The following is a 21,211-nucleotide window of genomic DNA, read 5'->3' on the forward strand; positions in this document are numbered from 1 at the left end:
TCACGCAGCTCGCAAAAGGTGCCTGCACAAACCAGCCTTTTTTTTTCTAACGCCATGAAGCGAGCCCCCCCTCTCCTCTCCCTGGCACCCCTATGTCTATGATAGCTCCACGCGCAGCCCCGGGAGCTCTTTTGCCCAAAACCTCGAGGTTTCGCCCCAAAACGCCGCGCACATCCCCGCCCGCACCGCCCGGGCTCCCCACAAGATGGCGGCCGCGAGCCGGCGCTGTGCGCATGCGCTGCCCGCCTCTCCGCTCCTCTCTATGGTCTCTGTGGGCGCCCTGCCCTTCTTCCGCCAGTTCTGTGCCCTCTCTATAGCCGCCCGCCCGTCTCCATGACGGCGCTCTAGGACCTCCCACGTCTCTATGGCGGGCGGCGCTCTAGCCGCGGCCTCCCCCCCTCTCTGTGGCCCCGCCTGGGGAGCGGGGGGCGGCGCCTGGCGGCGGGTGCGGGGCGGGGGCGTTTTGGGGGAATTTCTGCGGGATTTGGGGCTCGCTCCGGTCCGGTGCTGCGGTGCGGTTCCGGCAGGGTTTGGGGTTGGTTCCAGCGGGGGGGTTCGGTGTGATTCCGGCAAGGTTTGGGGTTGATTTTGGCAGGGAGGGGTTTTGGGTTGATTTCGGCAGGGTTTGGGTTTGGCTTCGGGAGGGTGTTTTTGGGTTTGGTTTCGGCACGTTTGGGGTTTGGTTTCGGCAGGGTTTGGGTTTGTTTTCAGCGGGGTGTCGTGGTTTCATATCGGCAAGCTGCTTTGGTTCAATTTCAGGAGGGTTTTTGGGGTGATTTCAGCAAGTTTTAGGTTTGGCTTCAGCAGGGCGTTTTGGTTTAATTTCAGCAGGGTTTGGGGTTCAATTTTGGCAGTTTTTTTGTTTTAATATCTGCAGGGTGCTTTGGCTTAATTCCAGTAGTTTTTTTTGGTATAACTTTAGCTGGGTTAAGGTTTAATTTCAGCAGGGCGTTTTGGTTTAAATTTAGCCGGGTTTGGGTTTAATTTCAGGAGATTTCTTTTTTTTGTTTTGTTTAATTTCTGTAGGGCTGTTGGGTTTAATTCCGGCAGCCTTTCGGTGTAATTTCGGCAGCGTGCTTTGCTTTCATTTCAATACTTACATTTTTGGTGCGATTTCAGCCGGGTGCTTTGGCTCAACTTCGACATTTCTTGTTTCTTTTTTTCGGTGAGATTCGGGCACGACGCTTTTGGTTTAATTTCCTCCTTTCTGTCCCCCCCCAGCAAGGCAGCAGGCCCAGCCCCGCAGCGGAGGAGCGATGCCCCCCGGGGACACCCCCCGGCACGGCCCCCACGGCCCCTCGGACACCGGGCCCCGGCTCTGCGCCCTCCTGTAGCTCCCCCAGGCCCAGGTAAGGATGCTGGCAGCCGGCTCTGCCTCACACCACAGCTCCTTTAAACCCTTTCCCTTCCCAATTGCATCCCCTCCCTGCCTGGGACGCTGCCTGGCCCCTCTCAGGGCACGCAGAAGGCAAAGGGGGCGATTTAATAGCAGTTCACCCCAGTAAACGTGCGTCCCTATTGGGGTCACACCGCTGGGGCTGGCTGCTGTGGTGCAGAAGAGCTTTTTAGAGCCCGGCGAGAGGCTTTGCCTTCGAGGTAGGTGAAGGTGGTGCAGTGAGGAAGGGGTCTGGAGTCTGGGCGGTTGGTGCCGAACCCGGGGGGGAGCGGGTAATTGATTTTTTTTTTAACTTCTAGGAAAACGAAGGAGCTGCGAAGCTGGCAGTGTCTGTGATGTCTTCATTAGGCTGCTTAATTTAATTGAAAATTTTCTGTTGCTGGGAAGGGCTGGAAGGGGAATCTGATACCTGACAGCTGAGATCTAATAGAGCTGTCTGCCACAGCAGCTCAGGCCTTTCTCAGCAGGGGACAGCCGCTCTGCCTTTTGTTTCTTTTGTAATTAATAGGTAAGCTGGGCCAGCCTGGGCTGTTAAACCTTAAGCTCTGCTGACAAAGAAGCATCTGTGTGTGTGAGACTCCTGTTCCAGGGGACTTGACCCACCGCAGGGGTTCATCGCTTAGGTTAGGTCGTGTCCCTCGGCTGGTTCTAGGGCAACAGCCCCCCTCTTGTCAGTATCCTCTTTTTGAAGGCTGCCGTCGCTCAGGCATTGGCACTGTGTGGTGTTTGGGTGCCTCCTCCAAAGCTTCTAGAAACGAAAGATTAAAAACCCAGCCAAGTGAGTAAGGGTTTTTTTTTTGCTGTTGAAATCTGTGCGTTTGTTACAGACCAGAAAACTGCTTTAGACTGAGAGACAGACTGGACCTTTTAAAATGCTTGATGGAAAATAGATTTTTTTTTTTTTTCAGATGCCAAATAAGCTTGAAAAACAGGCTGGGCATGCTGTCACGGAGTGATGGAACAGGTCCGTTCACAGCTCCAGCAGCAGAGCAGCTTGCTGAACACCAGCAGGGCGCTCTCACGATGCTCTGGGAAGTTTTTTGCTAAAGGCTGGATGAAGTCCACAGAGTAGAGTTGTTCCTCCTTCCATATATATAGATAGATAGATGGAAAATATTTGGTTACTAATTTTGTTCAACTTGGTATGTTTTTATTTCTCAGAATGGGAATTGTGGCTTTTTTTTTTTTATTTTCTCCAAGAGCTTTAAGCAGCACGATTGGTTACTCCGATTGCTTCTTGCATTGGCAGTGAGCAGACCACTGAGGGTTCAGGAGGAAAGTCTCCTGGATAAACAAGCCCCTCGTGAGGCTCTTCCTTCCTCCTCTCACAGCATGTCTCTTGTCTTCACGCTCTCAGGAGCCTCACAGTGTTCTTCAAAGCACAATATATTCAAGTTTTCTGCCTTTCCTGCAGCTCTGTGCTTCCTGCTCAGCCTGTCACCTCTATTCATTCACCAGGTGGTGGGCTCTTGGATGAGATCAGGCAAGCAAGATGCTCTGTACAGTGTCTGCACAGGACCTTGTCTTGCTTTGACAGAGGGGCAGAGTTGGAAACTGAAGATCTCCCCCTTCTGAAAGTCAGTTTGCCTTTACATAGATTGCTGTCTCCTTCCTCCTGATTGTTCTTTATGGATTTCAAGGGAAATTTGGTCTTGAAACCTTGCAGCTGGTGCATTTCAGTGGTGTCCAGGTGAGGTGTGTGTGATGTGGACAACAGAAAGATCAGAAGGGTAGACGTGAGGTGAACAGGAGGAGTGGGAGAAAGAGTGAGCTGTTCGCATACCTGATCTCAGCCAGGAGAGAGCTGTTAGCTTCGGTTAAACAAGCTCAAAGACAAAATGGAAATTCTCTCTAATCATGTAGATTTGTGTGTGTGTGTGTTCAGCTCCTCTTACTTTTAGTGTCTCTTGGAAAGATTTAATTTATGGCTTCTCTGAGCTGTTTGTGGTGTCTGCTTCCAGCAAGACCAGCAGAGGAGCAAGAGGTCTCATTGATTAGATTAAATATCTGGGTCACTTACCATTACCTGTGTTTATCCTCTGGTAAGTTTTGATACTGGAAGAAGACAGAGATAAAAAGAACATGTGCAGAAAGATAACTACGGCTGGAGCTGCCCCAGGCAGAGGCCACTTTCTAAATGGATTTATAGATGTGCTTTTCCTATCAGCTTTGTGTCCTGCGCGGTCTTGTGTGAGGAGATAGGAAGCTTATTTGCACACGCCTGCTTCTTTTTATCCCCTCTGAGCTAGTGGGTATTCTTGAGATCCAAAAGCCAAAAAGGAGCAAGTCTGCCTTTGTGTTTTTCTTTCAGAAAGCATGGTCTTGAGCTTTGTGAGTGGTAACCCGTGGCTTGGTTCTCAGCAGTCTGCTTAGGTGGGAATATTGCGCTTTAGCAGCCCCAGAAATCAGAACCTTCTTTCTGCAGCTCTCAAGCTGTTGGTGGCTTGTGCAGATTGTGGCCAAGCACCTTCCAGAACACAGCGGTTTGCATATTACTCTCAAACTGCATTATCTTGTTTTCTTTTTTTTTTTTTCCTAGAGTTCTCAGTCTCTTTCCTTCTCAGCAAATTCTTTTCCGTGAGTGTGCCACGTCTGTACCGATTTTACTGTTCCTACTACATTCTTACTAACTTTTGAGATCTCTGTAGGAAGTCAGCTATGAAGGGGAGAAGCAGGTTGGACAGCTGAGGCACCAGTCTGTGCTCTTCAGATAGAAAGTGAAGGGCAGTCAGAAAACTGGGATAAGAAATTCTTCCTGTGCCTGTGTGTTGTCCAGCGATACTGAATTCCTACGTGCTCCAGATCAAAGCGTTGTTGAAATCCTGCTGGGTTTAGACCTGTCCTCTGTAGCTTAATGAACACGTGACAGAGCATTTAGTGTGGTTTCACATCTTAAAACTCGCAGGGTTTCTGCCTTTGATCGCACTGAAGCGTTACAAACCAGCCTGTGGGAAGTCACCTTCTCATCTCTGGTCAAAAGTTAACTGTGACTGGTTACTCTTCCATTCTGGCTGTGCCCTTTGGCAGAAAGAGAGATCTTTCTCCTCCTCCTCCTCATTGTTTCGCATACTTTTTCTAGAACTGCCCTAATTACTGGATTCCTCTAGATCTTGCTTCTGTAACCAAGGTTGATCTTCTCTCCTTCCCTGGTCAGCTCTGTCCAGGAAGGGGAAATTCAAATTGGGAAGGCCAAAGAGGGGGAAAGACCTGCAGCAGGGGAGGTTTTGCCAGTGTTTTGTAAAGAGCATTGAACACCACAGCTGTCTCTTCTGGAAGTGATAAATCCTGAGATCTCATTTACTTCTCAGGACTATTTTTCTGCTGGAGATTATGGTGGTCACAAAACAAGCCAGATTCCCCTCTCCTCCGTTTCTAACTGGTGTGCTTGGATTGGATTAGCTTGTTTTACAGAAGTCATCACTCCCCTGATGGTTAATTCCTTGCTGCTTCCATTACACCCAGTTTTTAAGGGCAGCCCGTTTTCCCTTGCCAGCTTCGTGGCCCTTCTGCGTGTTGGTGTTTTCTACAGAAGTATCTGCTGCTGCTGACCGAAATCTTGCAGAGATTACCATGAAGGCTCTGTGATTCCACCAGTAACAGCAGCACAGCTGTCTCACCTTGTTCTCCTTCTTCTCGTCCTCAGGATGTGGTGCCGGAGGCTGGCGTGCCTGCTGGGCCTGCCGTGCTGGCAGAGCCGACGTGCTGGGCATGGCTCGCTGGGGCTGCCCCACAGCACAAGGATCGTCCCCACTGCTGCAGCTCGCTGCCACCACACGGCCCCGGAGTCCCTGAGCTGTGCCTGGCAGCTGCACGGCGATCACCTGGGTAGGTGTGTGGTTTTGAGCCTGCTTCTGAGCTTCCTGGGGAGAGGAGCGAGGTTTTCCTGGCCTCTCATGAGTCCCTTATGAGAAACGAAGCAATGCTCACTGAGAACTTGAGCAATTCCTGAACTCTGACTGCATCTGAACCTTGCCCCGTCCATCAGTTGTTCACTGTGTGATGTTTGGGGCTCTGACTTGCAGCTGGGGTGACTGGCTCGGTGTGTCCCCAGCTCTCTGCCTTCCCCCGCTTGCAGATTTTGCTTAAAACAACGTGTTGAAACACAGTAGTTAGAGCGGGTCTGTAAGCAGCCTTTTAGTGTGGCTGGATGGCACGAGCACTGAAGGCTTTTTGATGCCAGTCATCCCTCACTGCGAGACAGCTTAAGGAAAAGTTAAGGCACACCTTCCTTGACGAAAGCAAGCCAGTTACAAACTCAGTCTAATGCTGCTTTGTCCTCTGTTTTTTTCGAGACAACTTAGCAACCAAAGCACATTTCTCCATGGTCTGCTTCGTTTGGTACCTGCAGATACCCAGCATCAGCCTGGTGATGTCTGCTGAGGCTGGTTAGAAGGCCTGGTACTGTGGAATCCCCTTGTGAGCATATCTCTAAAGGGGATTGCTGAGTGTTTCATCAAGCACAGTGGCCCCCTGAAAAAGGATGTTGTTGTTTCATCCCTCGGATACTTAGATCTCACAGATGAGCAGCAGTAGAGCAGGAAGGGCTCTCCTGTTGCCCATCCTGGCTCTGACCCCCCTCTGAAGGCCTTTGGGCTGTCCCAGGAGGGAACAAGAAGGTGAGGCTTTGTAGTAATGATAAACGGGTATCAAAGCTCTGTGTGGAGGTCATGGTGTTGTCTCGTGTGTTTGGTTTGCATGTTGATGTGATTAGTTAGTTGATTCTGATCTGTATTGGTGTGATGGGGTCTGCTCCTATATGGGAGGGAGAGAGGGAACCTTGCTGTGTGCAGCAGCTGCTGGGCAGATCCAAATTTACTTCTTGAAGAGAGAAGATAGACATAAATAAATGAGCATCGTGTGTGTTAGCCACACTCCTTCTCCCTGTTGCAGGATGAGGCTGCCTGTGGATGGTCTTCAAGTGAAAAGCTAGCTTCACGTGCACTGAGAGGTGCTAAGTCTAACAGCCTGTGTCCCCTGGAAGTGGGATCATAACTTGTGGGTTTTCCTGTTGTATTTCTCTCACTGTTCACACCGGTGCGTCTTCTGTGCCCGTCTCTTTGCAGAGCTCAGGTATGCAAACACGCTGATGCGCTTCGATTTCGTCTGGCTGCGGGACCACTGCCGCTCAGCTTCCTGCTACAACGCCAAGACGAACCAGCGCAGCTTGGACACGGCTAGCGTGGACCTGGGAATCAAGCCCAAGGCTGTCCGAGTGGATGAGACCACGCTCTTCCTCACGTGTGAGTATCAAAACACTCATCTTTCATGGACTACCAGTCCTGTTTGGAAGGAGGCTGGTGGATAGATCCTGCTCTGAAGGCTGCCCTCTACTAGCAAACCTTATCTCTAAATCAGGAGCTGTTTTGGGAGGAGATGTAGCTCTAAGCTGATCTTAAAACATTGCTCTTCTGAGCAGGGCTGTTGCTGTAAACATAACTCAGCCTTATTTATGTCTGGTTTTCTTCTCCCCCTTACCTTCTCCCTCCCCTCTTGAGTGTATCTCCAGTGTCTGGGTAGTTTATTGGTTTGTTTGAACGTGGGAGCCGTGCAGATAGTGAAGAGATCAGTCAAGAAATGGTTGACTATCTTATCCTTGCTCTGTCCTATTTGAACTGGTGTCTCTGATTAGAATTCACATCTTGTGTCCTTTCTCCTCTGCTTCCCGGCTGCTTAAATCGCAGCAGAACAAAGAACTTTCATTTACGGTACCCTCATTTATGGGGTTGTCATCAGTGCTGCTTCTTCAGTGTCCTGTCACTAGAAAACAAAACCCCTGAAGTAGAAACGCTTAGGCCTGGAGTTGGGGTTGTTGACAGTACTTATAGGACTTGTGGCCTGAACCAAGTAATACTTAAGCTTTCAGTGAGGTTCTAAAGAGTCTGTCATTAGGCAAAATTAGGAGGGGATTGTCCTAGACTGATGGTTGCAGTGTCTGTGATCTCTCTCGGTCTGTTCAGTGCGATTGCAGTGACCGTGACCCTGCTTATTTGCCACAGGGCCGGACGGGCACGTTACGCGGTACGGGCTGGAGTGGCTGGTGAAGAACAGCTACGAGGGGCAGAAGCAGCGGGTCATGCACCCGCGGATCCTCTGGAACGCCGAAATCTACCGCCAAGCCCAGGTCCCATCCGTCGACTGCCGGAGCTTCCTGGAGACAGACGAGGGGCTGAAGGAGTTCCTGCAAAACTTCCTGTTGTATGGGATCGCTTTTGTTGAGAATGTCACTCCCACCAAAGAGGACACGCAAATCTTAGCAGAAAGGATCAGCTTAATCAGGTAACAGGGGCTGCCCCAGGAAGGCCACGGGTAGCTTTGTAGAGGAGCCGTGAATGGGAGGCTGTTGCTTCCTTTTTCTTTGGAAAGGTGCTGCCCTCATATCCTACACGTTGTGCAGCATGGCTTGGTTTGCAGATGAAGGGTCTAGGTCATCTGCAGTCCCTGGCCGGTCCCCGTGAACAGAGATGCGGTACAGCACTGTGGGATCTGGCCTCTTTTTGGGGGGAGGCCTGGAGTCAGTAGGTTACAGAGCTGCCTCGGGAGCATGCGATGACTTTTGTGATAGTGGGACTGTGCACAGAGAGGAGTGACTGAGGGAAGGAGCCAGTCTGGGAAGACTTGAGCTTTGCAAGGAGAGACATTTCCTGTTATGACTTGAAAGGTTAGGAGGTCAGCCCTGGCCCTGGGAGCCAGGGAGATCAAAAACAATTTGTAGCTCTCACCAAAGAAAAATACTGGGAAACTTTTCTTCTGTGTTTGAAACACAACAACAGCATGGCAAGCCTGGGTTTGAGTGAGTTTTATCCAAGCTGCACAAACGGCTAAACTTGCTATGGTCCATTAGGAGAGGAGGGATTTCTATTGATGAATAGCCACTCCAAAGAGAAATAAAGGTCTTGAGGAATATCCAGCCAACATTTTTCTCCAGATTCTTACCCTCCTCCTGTAGCCCCTCAGTACTGTTTGTTGCTACTGGGTCCTTGCCTTCCTGCCATGCACATTGCAGGGGGAGGTGGGTGAAAATGGAGTATCTTAAGAACAGAGATGGGGATTGTACTCAAGGTGGGTACAAACAAAGGCACAGACCTGTACAACAAGGTACAAACCTGGGCTCTGGTCACTCCTAATGTTGCTCAGTGTGTCCTTGATTTGGCGGGCTGATCTTCAGAGTGAAGTTGTGTATTTGTGGAGGAGAAGACTTATTGCCATCAGTCTTCTCAAGGAGGAAATAAATTGAATACTAGGAGGAGGCATTAGAAGCACCATCTCTTTGACAGCATGAATCCTGTTAACTCGGGATGATTTGCTGTTTGAATTCACTCTGTGTGTGCTGTGTGTAAGATAAAGGGGAGTAACCTCAAGAGGGAGAGGATCTGGTTTAGCTCAGTGCCGACCCCTGCAGCGCTCTGATAACTGCCCACCTCTCTTGCAGGGAGACCATTTATGGCAGAATGTGGTACTTCACCTCCGACTTCTCCCGGGGAGACACCGCCTACACCAAGCTGGCTCTGGATCGGCACACCGACACGACCTATTTCCAGGAGCCCTGCGGGTACGTGCTGCTGCTGCTCCACACACACAGTGCAGAAGGCAGGCGTCATTCACGGTGATGCAGTTCAGTGTTTGCAGCTCTGCTGATGGGATTTAGTGGTGCCAGTCACACCGTAACTCTGGATCCTGCCTGATTCCTCTGGAGTGGGGTAGTCTGTAGTCTTTCCTGTGCTTCAAACTCCAAGGTCCTCCAGAATGCAGGCAATGAAGGAGTTGGCTGTTAGCTTCAGTGGTAGCCTATGGGGAAGGAGGGAGCAGCTTGCCTCTGCACAGCCTGCAGCAAATGTCTCTGCCCTCCCAAGCTGCATGAGTGGTACCAGACGTACGTGCTGTCCTCACGTATGCCCTGTGCAGTTGCTCTCCTTCAAACTGGTTGGGATTTGCATCTTGGCAATGGTGCAGCCCTGGAGGTAGTCAGAAACCAGGCTTCTCCAGCCCTTCAAAGTTCACACCTGTCTGTGCTTCTAAAAAAAAAAGTTTGTAGCTACAGTTGTTTCCCAAATGCTGTTTTGCAAACTGCTTTTCCAATATAGCCTCCGGGCTGCAAGTTTTGTACCTGGTTGGAGAAAGAAAGGCAGCAGCCGGGAGCGTGATTCCCACTAAAGTGCAAGAGGCTTAATTTCTACCTTCATTCTCTTTTTTTGTCTGCTTTCATCTCAATGAAGAAAAGAATCAATGAAATGGCCCTGGGGGAGAACTGATGGAAGGACTGTGACTTCATATGGAAGTAGCACTACAAAGGCTAGGAGAAGCCATCTCGTCTACACCTCCTGCCCTAGGGCAGGATTAGCTCTTCCCAAGTGAGGCCGTTAAGTTGCTAAGCATCTTAATGGGAAGGGGCTGTGAGGCAGAGCTGGAAAAGTAGAGGAGGGCCAAGGGGTGGGATCTGCAGCCTGCATACGGATTTCAGAGCAGTCCTTCAGACCAGGAAAGATCGTGCCAGCCAAGGAGGCACCCAGGTTGCCCATGCCTAACCTAGCACAAAGCTTTTGAGTGGTAGCTTTTGCTCTGAAGCGAGGTCCTGGAAGCAAGGTACGCAGTTTTTAGTGTGCTAGAAGTAGATAAATAAAACTTAAATCCAGGCACATCTTTCAAGACTGATCTAGTTGGCTTCTGTGTTTTCAGTGAACAGCTGACTGTAGAATCCATGTGCTTTCATGGCCTGTGCAGTTACCTGCTTGCCTGACTTGTTTTAGGAGCTCACCAAATCTCCCCCAAAGTCAAACGCTGAAGTAACCAGTAATCAGAGCTTCAGCCTACAGATACGCTTTGATTAAGCTGCTCAGTGTGAGAACTAGAGAGCTCATCAGCTATTTTCATACCTTTGTTTTCTACTTGGAAAAGTTCCCTTTCTTTCAGGTAGGTATATTCTCAGCTGCAGTAAGCAGTGACACTGTGGACCAGGCTAGTAGGGCTAACCGTTAATGCTTGCAATCCTGCAAAACCTTAGTTTTGCAGGAAGAACACGAATTTCTTGCTTTCCTGAGCCCCTATCTGCCAAAAATCCCTTCTGCTCAGACTGCTTCAGAAACAATTTAAACTGTCTTTGACCTGCTTCCAGAGAAAAGGTGATTTTTATTTTATTTTTTTTTTCAAGAAAGGTTTGTTCATTTGAATGTCTGCTTTCCCTCACCGCTTTGGGTGAAATCAGCTAAATCTGACAAGTCTCGAGTTACCTTTTTGTAAAGGGTAGAGGAGAGGAACTCCTCGAGGCATGGGAAAGACTGCGGCATTGTCTCACTCAGTGGGCAGCAAAGAGCCTGCCATAAAAAGAGACTTTCTCAGTGCCCCAAGCTGCACGAGAAGGTGCCTTCAAGGAGCAGAGCCACAAGGGCTTGGGCATCCTGAGCTCCCATCCTTGTGGACTGACTGAAATTATTCTAAATCTTCTGTGGTTTTAAGGGTTCATTGAACCAAGGTGAAAAGGTGCTGGTGAGGCTGGAACTGGGAGCTTGTGCCACATCATTTGCTGTGGGACTGGGTTAAGAGGCCTCAAAGGAGATCAGGAGATGAAACCCCAAAAGGTTGTGTTTGTCTTCTGACAGGTGAAGTTGGTACACCATGAAAACTGGCAGTGCGTGGCTCAAGGCAGCTCCTGGGCGTTTGTTTCTGAGAATGCAAGGTCTAACAGGCTTGGATGAAAAGGGAGGGAATGAACGAATCTTCAGAAAAGTAAAAAAGCAAAAGCTATTTAGCTGAGTTGGACAGCTTCCTGCTAGGGAGGCAGTGCCCCTGTAGGTAGGGTTCTCATTTGGGACTCCTCTGCTCCAGGCTTCCCAAGGGGTCTTTAACAAGTCGACTCAGGGGGCTCCTGATTAGCTGCGAGACCCTGATTTACGTGCCTTTGTGTGAGAGTCACCCTGAGCTCCCCTTGCAGTTGCTGGAGACCTCAGCAGTACCACCAGCATGCCTTCAGCTGCCTCCTTGTTCTAGGGAAGTTAGTTTTGTGCTTTTGAACCTCTCCATCCTGCAGCCCAGATGGACCTTGTGGTGCAGACACGTGCCTGCACCACTTCAAGTCTCCCAGCTTGCATGGTTTGATCTGGGGGATGGTGTAAGCAGTAGATCTCTTCTCAGAAGTCAAAACGCATGAGAGCTGAAGAAACATCAGGCAGAGCTGCTGCTTGCTGGGCAGTCTCCGTTCCTTAGCAGGTGTTAGTGAAATGAAGGAGACAACAGATAAGCCTGTCGTAACCGGCAGATACATCAGTATGCATTGTCTGGGTCTGGGGGAGCACATTCTCTCCACAGGACAGACATCTGAGGTCTTTTCTCTTGTGCTCTGCATTCTCTCCCCCCTGCAGCATCCAGGTGTTTCACTGCCTCAAGCACGAGGGGACGGGCGGGCGCACGCTGCTGGTGGACGGCTTCTACGCGGCGGAGCAGGTTCTCCGGCAAGCCCCCGATCAATTTGAGCTGCTAAGCAAGGTGCCCCTGAAGCACGAGTACGTCGAGAACGTGGGCGACTGTCACAACCACATGATCGGAGTTGGGCCAGTCCTCAACGTCTATCCCTGGAACAACGAACTTTATCTGATCAGGTAACATCAGTGAGAGGGAGGCCTTGTGCATACAGGGATAGGGTTCTGTCAAAATGTAGTGGTTTGCAGAAGAAAATTCAGACAGAAAACCAATGTATGTTTGATGGAGGGAGTGAAACCACAAAAACACCGTGTGTTTCCTCCTGGGTTTTGCAATGCTGCCTTTGAGGAAGTGTCAGAACCACTGATGCAAAGAGGGGTATCACTCCTGAGCTTTGCTTTTAGCTCCTGTTATCTTTATCTCTGTGCCCTCGGCCCCACTGAGGGCTAGTTCAGGGGCTTGGCTTCAGACATTTTTGCCACTGTGTGTGTTATGTAGGAGCAGCACCGTTAGATCTGGGTATGAGCAAATGCCCATCCTACTGCCAGTCGTTAGAGCCTCACTGGGGTGACCCTGATCCTGCCCCATGTCAAGTGTCCAAGCTCATGTTTCTTCATTTGAGAGCTGCTTTTTGAAATTCCATCTTGGCTTAGCACAGGAGGTCATCCAGCACTATTTTGCACTTCTGTGCTAAAAAAACCAACACCTAGTCTCATCCTTTGCTGTGTCTGTGGTGGTTTGCAGAACCACTACACCAGCTAGTATGAGTTGCTGGCACTAGTGCCCCCTTATCCACGTGAGCAGCCTGCCTCTGTTTAGAGCCTGGCCTTTCCTCAATAGCTTGGAGCTTCTGGCTGAGCAGACAGCAAGCTGCTAGGTTGTGTGGGCTTCATTTCCACTGAGGAAAGAAGTTTTCAATATACCTCGCTGCTGATGGGCTTCTCTTTCATTCCCACTCTTCCTTTCCCACCACCGAGATTGCATGGGGCAGCCTTCCATGAGAAACAGCAAAACCTGTGGTACAGTTGGCAGCAAACTCTCCCTTGATCCAAAGTCCTGCAGCATAACCTGCCCACTCATCTCACAGCCTCCCTTAAATGCTGGCTAATCTGTGTCTTCAGATCTTCGGAGGCTCCCTCTGGGAACACCTGGCTGCTCTTGGGGCCCCATAAGCAGTCTGTTTTCTGTCGCCTTTACCTCCAGATACAATAACTACGATCGTGCAGTCATCAACACGGTGCCTTACGATGTGGTGCATCGCTGGTACACCGCTCACCGCACGCTCACCGCCGAGCTCAGGAGACCAGAAAATGAGCTGTGGGTCAAACTGAAGCCAGGCAAGGTAGGACTCGGAGGCTCACCCGTGTTTGGTACGGGCAGGGAGGCAGGGTGCTCTTCTGGACGTTACCGCAAAGGTGAATGCTTCAGGCAAACCCTGTGCTGAAATTTTCCTCTTCACAGCTGTTTTAAGGTGCCTTGTATTCCAGTGATGGCATCTGTTGCATGTATATTCCTACTTTTGTGAAAGAATATACAGTTAGCTCAGACCAGGGGAGAGGAGGAAGGTATTTTCAGTCACTGAATGAGGACCCTTGGAAGCATGCACTGTTTGGCCTCTGTCTTGTTCCAGAAGCAGAGAATCTTCTTCTAATGGAAAAGTAAAGGGCACGTGGAAAGCTGAATTTACTTCTATTCTGAGGTTATATCTGAATCCCTACATTGCCAGCGAATCACAGGAGACCTGAGCTCTCCTCACTGTCCCAGAAATATCTTAGCACGTCTTGGGACTAAAAGGGAAAAGCTCTGCCCTGGGTTTGAAAGGCCGATGCTGGGTGCAGTTTTTGGAAGAGCTTGAAGGGCGAGAGCTTCATTCACAGACTTAGAGGCTTCTTCTGCCAGCTGTGCCTGCTTGAAAGGGTTTTTATTCCTACAGGGTCTAGATGGGTCTAGATTCAGTGTGAACCTAGGGCCCCAGGTATGAAAGATGCTCACATCAAAGAGCCCCTACAGCTCTCTGTTCTCAAGGATGCCTGGGGAAAAGTGTCACGCTGGAGGCTGAAGATGGCCAGTTTCCGTTGCTGGTGCGCTGTTGCCCAACCTCTGCAGCACAAAAGCAAAGCAATGACCCAGAAACACTTTGCTAGCTGACCCGTTTTAACCTGTGGTTAGCAGCGGAGCCGAGCCGCTGGCTTCAGGTACTAGAGCTGTGCTAGATCAGATCAGCCACCTGCGTACGGTTTCATGCTGAACGGGAAGGTTACAGCTCCAGCTCCAGGACCTGTGGTGTCAGCGGGTCCTGGTTCAGCTGCAGTGCTCCCCCTCATCCCGACGACCTCTCCTCTTCCCTTGCAGGCACTCTTCATAGACAACTGGCGCGTCCTGCACGGGCGGGAAGCGTTCACGGGGTACCGCCAGCTCTGTGGCTGCTACCTGACGAGAGACGACGTGCTGAACACCGCGCGCCTGCTGGGACTGCAAGCCTAGCGCCGGCCACCCGCCGCGGGGAGGCAGAGCTCCGTGCTGCTGTGTCACCACGAGGAAGGCGTTGCACGTACCTCAGACACCTCCACCTTCTCAGAGCAGTTCTCTCTCTCTGCCTGCCCGGGAGAGGGAGCAGGTGGAAGCCCAAGGTTATGGGAGCTTTTTGGGACCGCGTTCTGCCTTTGTCCGAGCAGGGTCAGCTCGTGCTGTCTGTGCAGCCAGCCAGTTTGTCTCAGCTGCAGTGAATCGGGGTTAAGCATGCTGTGAGAAGTGCTCCCAGCACCTGTTGATGTGAAGTGCTCCTCTGATCAAGTGCCTTCAGGATCTGAAATCTGTTTCTCTCTGTTGTTCAGCCTTTCCTGTCATTTCTATGTTGTTTTTTTTTTTTTTGTTTGGCATAGCAGAGCAGAATGGATATACCTGGAGTCTCGTCTCACCCCAGGCTGGACTTCACAACTTCTAGAGAAAATGTAAAGTCAGGACTTTACACCTTCTAGAGAAATTTTTTTCTCTAGGGGGGGAAAAAAAAACCCTTATTTTGATGGAAGTGCCACTACTCAAACTGAGGGCTGTTGGCATGTATCAGTGAATTCCTTCCTCTTAAATATACTGCGTACCCTTATAACAGGCACTGATACAATCCATGCTGCTTGAGGGGTGGCCTGGAAAGAGAAGCTCTTGTAGTTAGGGTGTTTCTGAAAAGGCTTACGGTAGAAGAAAAAGGGCAAGTAGTAAAATCTGCATGTTGGGAAGGAGAGATGTGTTGGATGAGGGGTGTATTTCTCATGTTTTCTTGACCTCAGTGATGTAATGCTGTCTGGTGTTCTTTCTGCCTGTTGCACCATGCTTATATTGAGAGTCAAGGCTCAACAGCTGCAGTGTTTACTGACATTTCCCACTGTGCCTACTCTTTCATCTTCTCTGAAGGAGGAATTTGTCTTAGGGCATCTTTACACTGGCTGCTGGATGAGGCTGACTCTTTTTCACCAGAGTTTTCTACATATGAAGGTAATAAACACAGAGGTGCCTTTCAACTCGTGGTGGTAGGGAGGATAAATTGGAGAGTTTGGCACACTGAACAACCATAAGGAACAAAAATAAATCCCATATTACTAGAAAAATAGAAGCTGTAAAATCAAGAGGTTTTATTCTTCTGTTCTTCCTTATCTTTGGGGATATCCACTCTGCTCTGACTGGACCTGAAAACAGGGCTGGTCCTGTTCCCTCCTGGCTTTCCTGTGCAAGCAAAATGCTGTCATGCCTAAGGTACAAGTGCAGTGCAGATGCACGTGTGCTAAACCTGCTGCCCTCATTGAATCTAAATACTGAATGTATAGATCCTAGTGCTAGGAGGCACTCTTAAAAGCTTCTGTTCTTGTGGACTGAGCTACCTTATGCTGTCTTCTGCAGCATGCCCTGCCTGCAGTGAGCCGTCAGGAGATGAAAGGGGTTTCAGAGCCAAGGCTCAGGAAGCTGTTGATCAGAGGACACGTAAGGAAGTGAAACCTGGGCCATGTGGCAGCAGGCACGGAGCGAGCTGGCTTCTGTCAGCTCCTGTTCTCACAAGGGCTGCGGATGGCAGCCTCAGGCATGGGCAGGAGCTTGAGTTTTCCTCTAGGCTGAGCCACTGGGTTCCTCAAGCAGCCTCCAGTGTACATTACTTCTGTTACTTTCTTTGCCAAACACTTGGTTTATAGCTTCTCCTTAGATGCCAGTTATGCCAGCGTAACTCGAGTATGAAGTTTTGAAAGTCTTCATTAATCTTGTGGAAGTAGCAGCCCCCTGTGGTTACATACGCTTCTCGCACAACCCATCTCAGATGCTCCAGGGTGGTTCCACCTTGTACTTCTGGGTGAAGCCAAGGCCTGGAGCATGTGAGGAGAGGTCGTGACAAAATCAGCCTGTTAAATGACACAGGAGGGGACAGAAGAGCCTGATCAGTATTTCAAAACCTGTTGAGGGTTCCTGAGTGGCTCTTGTCTCCCTGTGCTCCCTGAGAATAAGAGGGAAAAACACTTGGGTTCATGTGGAACCCATCCCTTAGTCACTGAGACCAGCTTTACCTTCCTCTGTGCAGGGGATCTCCGTTTTTATCAGCTGCAAGCCAAAAATCTGCTGCTGCCCCGAGGTGGAGCGTGCAGGACTATGGCTAGCACAAGGGAGAACTGACCAAACCATTGACAATTGTAGCAATACCTGTGCCTTTGGTGAGGAACGTGGTTATGGTACCTGCCTCCCGCTGAGCGGTGTGGGGCTGCCAAGAGCTGTGGTCTTCAGCAACCAGACTCCTCTTCTGAGCCACCTCCAAGCCAGCGCAGTCCTCAAGGTGATTGTGTCATGCGTCTGGGGGAAAACTATCCACCGTGAATGTAGCAGACACACATTTTCTCATAGGTGTTCAGCTTAATTTAGCCACTTCAATAATAAAATGGGGAGGGGAGAGAGCTTTCTTTAGTGTTACCTTCCCCCTCTTCCCCGCTTCCCAAGTGGACTAAGTTCTTCCTAAGCATCCTGTGAGCAGCAAAGCCTTATTTGTAGAAACAGGAGTTCTGGGCAATTGCAGTCTGATGTGGATATCTGTTGCAGAACTGGTTGTTTGCTGTAATGAGATCGGATCAGTTTTTATAATCCAGCTCTTTCAGTCCTTTCAGCCAATAAATGATGAACTGCTTCCTTCTCCCTCCCCGTGCACTAGGGTACCACTGTATGTGTTTTTAAGACATTTTTCAAAGGTAAGAAATGGAGTAAGTGGTGATGTATTTTACTAAATGAATTATATAGTGGTCAGGTTAACAAGACCTATATTTCAAGCAATCTTGAAGTCTGTATTACCCATCAGAGGTGAAATAAATCTGAGAGGGGTAAATCAATGCGTCTCCAAGGGCTTCTCTGTGTTCATTCTTTTCAGTGGCCACATGATGGCAGAAGAGGCAAGGAACAGGGAAAAAATAAGTCAAAATCTGAGTGACATGTCACATCCACCTGTGACTCTAGGCCTGAAGCAGCTTCTGTTTCTTGCAAAAGAGATAAAAAAAAAAAACCCTTCTTATTATCCTTTAAGTATGTAAACAGTAAAAGGAAGGGATAATGTGGGTCCCTTGCTGAACGAGGGGATGTCCTGGTAACGGGAGATGCCGAGAAGGCGGAGATACTGAATGCTTTCTGTGCTTCAGTCTTCGCTTCAAGGACTCCCCCTGCAACTCCTGGACCCTGTATGGAGGAGAAAGGGTCTGGGAAGTGGAGGGCTCCCTCGTTGTTGACAAGGGAGTGGTTTGGGAGCATCTGAGTGGGCTCAGCGCACACAAATCCGTGGGTCCCAATGGGATGTATCCACGTGTGTGTCATGATTCCACTCGGGGGCAGCCGAGCTCCACCACAGCCACTCTCTCATTCCTCTTCCTCAAAGAGGAACAGGGAGAGAATACGATGAAAAGGGCTCAAAGGTTGAGATAAGGACAAGATGAGATAAGGACGAGAAGATCACGCAGTAAGTATTGTAACAGGCAAAACAGACTCGGCATAGGGAGATAGTAAGATTTATTGCTTATTACTAACAAGCTAGAGAAGTGAGAAACAAAGGAAAGAAACCAACCCTCTCCACCCTCTTCCACCTCCTCCCCCCAAGCCGCGCAGGGGAATGGGGGTTATGGTCAGTCTACAGCACTTCTTCTCTGCCGCTCCTTCTCGGTCACTCTCGTCCCCTGTGCTGTGGGGTCCCACCCACGGGATGCAGTCCTTGACGAACTGATCCGGCGTGGGCTTCCCACAGGCAGCAGCTCTTCCAGAGCTGCTCCAGATATGGGTCCGTACCACGGGGTCCATCCCTCAGGAGAAAACTGCTCCAACCTGGCTCCCCCACGGGCAGCAGCTCCTGCCAGGTCACCTGCTCCTGCGTGGGCTCCTCTCCACGGGCTACAGGTCCGGCCCGGAATCTGCTCCGGCAGGGGTCTTCCACAGGCAGCAGCCTCCGTCGGCGCAGGGCCACCTGCTCCACCGTGGTCTCCTCCACGGGCTGCAGCGTGGAACCCTGCTCCACCGTGGTACTCCATGGGCTGCAGGGGGACAACCTGCTTCACCATGGGCCTCACCACAGGCTGCAGGGGACTTGCACCTGGAGCACCTCTCCCCCTCCTTCTTCACCAACCTTGGCGCCTGCAAGGCCGTTCCTCACTCCTCTCACTCTCCCAACTGCTGTGTGGCGCAGCATTTTTTTTCCCTGTCTTAAATCTGCTCTCACAGAGGTGCAAAACAACATCGCTTATTGCCTCAGCTCTGGTCTGTGGGGCCCTTACCAAACATGGGGCAGCTTCTAGATCCTTCTCACAGAAACCACCCCTATGGCCCCCTGCTACCAAAACCTTGCCATGTAAACCCACTACAGTGTGCTAAGGGAGTTGGCAGATGAGTTGGAAGAGAAGAAGGTTATGAGGAGTAGTCAGCATGGATTCACCAAGGGCAAGGCGTGCTCGACCAACCTCGTTGCCTTCTGTGATGGTATCACCAGCTGGGTAGATAGGGGGATAGCAGTGGATGTCATCTACCTTGACTTTAGCAAGGCTTTCGATACTTTCTCCCACAACATCCTGATAGGAAAGCTGAGGAAGTGTGGGGTAGAGGAGTGGACAGTAAGGTGGGCTGAGAACTGGCCGAGCTCAGAGGGTGGTGATCGGAGGAGCAGAGTCTGGCTGGAGGCCTGTGACTAGCGGTGCTCCCCAGGGGTCGGTGCTGGGTCCTCTCTTCTTCAACATCTTCATCGACGACCTTGATGAGGGAATGGTGTCTGCCCTCAGCAAGTACACCACTGACACAAAGCTGGGAGGAGTGGCTGACACGCCAGGAGGCTGTGGGGCCATTCAGCGAGACCTGGACCGGCTGGAGGGATGGGCAGGAAGAAACCAAATGAGATTTAATGAGAGCAAGTGTAGAGTCCTGCACCTGGGAAGGAACAACCACATGGATCAGTACAGGTAAATTTCCCTCCTGTGTGTGTCCGAGGACCTGCAGTTTGCCACAGGGTCCATCTCTCCCTAAACACATGCACCTGAACTCATTCCCTCACTGCATACACACCTTCAGTTGCCTCTGCTTGCCCTCTGGTCCCTTCTGGACACCTCCTTTTGGCCTGCAGTGACACCCACGTCTTTCTTTGGTGTCTTGTCCCCTTGGCATCGTTCAGCTTTTGGTGTTCCCTAGAGCGATCTCTCAGTGAAAGCAAAGCCTCTCCATGGAAAACATCTTTTTGTGCTTGCCATCCTGAAATCTTCTTTACTTAGCTGAAAGTCATTTACCATTTTACTACTTGAAAACATAGAAGCTATTTTAACAGGCTCCTTTATCTAAGCAAACTGGAAAAAATATTACCTAGAGTTAATCATTAACATAATTAAACACTTTAGTTCAAACCAGAACTGTCAGGATCACGCAGACAAGGAGGGATTTTGTGGGGCTTTCATATTGCTTCGTGGGGTGATACAAAGTCACAGAAGAAATGAGGTGGGAGCAAGTCTGGAATATTTGGAAAGTATCACAATTTTGAGAAAAGACGGATGGGTCAGGAGAAATTCCTTGTGGTGAAACTCAGATGCTCGGGGAGGGTGGGCTGCTGCTTATAGTATGGGAAATGCTGCAAGTGACGTGCAGACCATGCAGTAACCATGGCAGGAACCAGCTGGCCCTGAATCTCTTCCTTTCACCTCCCATTTTACAGATGCTCTGCAGATTCTGAAATGACCCACAGGGATGCAGATGTCTGAGTTGGTACTTTACAGCAGCAGCGTGAGCAGTCTCCATCCAATGGGCCCTTTGTATAAAAATATAAAACATAAAACAGCCCAGTGGAGTGATTTGGGAAAGCAGGGAGAATTCTGCACAAAGAACGATGCCAAGCCTCTCAACACTGAACTGAACAGGTCTTAGAGCAAGGGTCCTGCTGCAGCCCGGACCTACGGTGTGATTTTAGTCGTGCAAAAGCTGTGGTTGGAAACACCCCACCCACGCGCTGTGAGGGTGGCGGTGGAGCTGGGCGAAGGTGGCACGGCTGAACCCAGCACCCCGAGCCTACCACCCAAAGCCGTGGAGATCACACGTCACAGCTGCAGGCTGACCTGCAGGAGGAAGGTCTGAAAACCACCTCGACCGTCTGTGAGCTACAGCCAAGTATGGAGGGGTGTGAATTTTCTGGTTGGTGCTGAAGCTTTGTTGTTCGAGCTGTGGGTGCTGCGGCTTTGAAGTCCCCCACAGCAGTCAGCCACTCTTCCCTCCCAGGTGAGCTGTCTGACCAAGTGAAAGCCAGAGCCCGGTGCTGAGCACTGGGAATGGGAGATGTGCAATGGGTACCGTGTGCCGGAGGTGGGATGGCCGTGCGTCTCTCTCGTCTGTTGTGCAGGATGAATCATGGAAGGAATGCACGGGGCACAAGAAATGGAGAAGGATGGTGGCCCAAATCCTGTGGTCCTGACCAAGGAAGCCAGGACTCCAAGCCAAGATCTCTTTTTCACGGAGGTACAGAAACAGAGCTGGCACTTCAGCACTTGCATCTCAGACCCACCCTCCTGGAGAAGACTCGTTGGTGTTTTCCTTGTCATTCTTGACAGCCTGACTTCTCAGGGTTCTGGCGTGGAAAACACCTCGGGGGAGCTGTTCCTTCCAGGCTTGGGGTGATGCTGGGTCCGGGTGGCTCAGGACACTGTCACGAGTGGACGATGCAGCTGCAGGTAATGCTGCCCATGCAGGTTGGGTCTCCTGCAGCAGCATGAGGGTCCCATCCTAAGAGAAGTATCTTAGAGGTGAGGATGCAAAACCTAGCACACAGGTGTGAGGAAAGACGAATTAATCACTTCCTTTTACCTGTGTACCTATTTCAGCCAAAAGGCAGTGGTTCGTCCTAAGACTCGGGACGGAATCAGATGCTGCTTCCTGGGATAT

The 21,211-nt window shown here is 50.4% G+C and overlaps 1 protein-coding gene across 6 annotated transcripts; it reads left to right on the forward strand.

Annotated features, from left to right (window-relative positions):
• Positions 1–301: 301 nt before the first annotated feature.
• Positions 302–17,157, forward strand: TMLHE (trimethyllysine hydroxylase, epsilon). 6 transcript variants are annotated; one of them, XM_068696835.1, is made up of 10 exons: positions 393–512; positions 1,222–1,349; positions 1,696–1,904; positions 5,040–5,221; positions 6,460–6,636; positions 7,393–7,672; positions 8,826–8,945; positions 11,749–11,985; positions 13,010–13,148; positions 14,159–17,157. In XM_068696835.1, the coding sequence occupies exons 4-10, from the start codon at positions 5,041–5,043 to the stop codon at positions 14,288–14,290; spliced, it is 1,266 nt and encodes a 421-aa protein (XP_068552936.1). In that variant the 5' UTR covers positions 393–512; positions 1,222–1,349; positions 1,696–1,904; position 5,040; the 3' UTR covers positions 14,291–17,157. The 6 variants fall into 6 exon arrangements, with proteins under 6 accessions (XP_068552933.1, XP_068552931.1, XP_068552932.1 ...); XM_068696832.1 differs by lacking the exon at positions 1,696–1,904 and having other exon boundaries at positions 302–445; XM_068696830.1 differs by lacking the exon at positions 1,696–1,904 and having other exon boundaries at positions 350–535.
• Positions 17,158–21,211: the final 4,054 nt, after the last annotated feature.

This window comes from Anas acuta, chromosome 13 (genome assembly GCF_963932015.1).
Source record: "Anas acuta chromosome 13, bAnaAcu1.1, whole genome shotgun sequence".
In the NCBI taxonomy this organism is placed as follows: domain Eukaryota; kingdom Metazoa; phylum Chordata; class Aves; order Anseriformes; family Anatidae; genus Anas; species Anas acuta.

Coding starts and splice junctions, on each gene's coding strand:
- TMLHE (XM_068696830.1), top strand. CDS start 365: ATGGCGGGCGGCGCTCTAGCCGCGGCCTCCCCCCCTCTCTGTGGCCCC. Junction 5,222..6,459: donor GCTGCACGGCGATCACCTGG/GTAGGTGTGTGG, acceptor GTCTCTTTGCAG/AGCTCAGGTATGCAAACACG. Junction 11,986..13,009: donor AACGAACTTTATCTGATCAG/GTAACATCAGTG, acceptor CTTTACCTCCAG/ATACAATAACTACGATCGTG.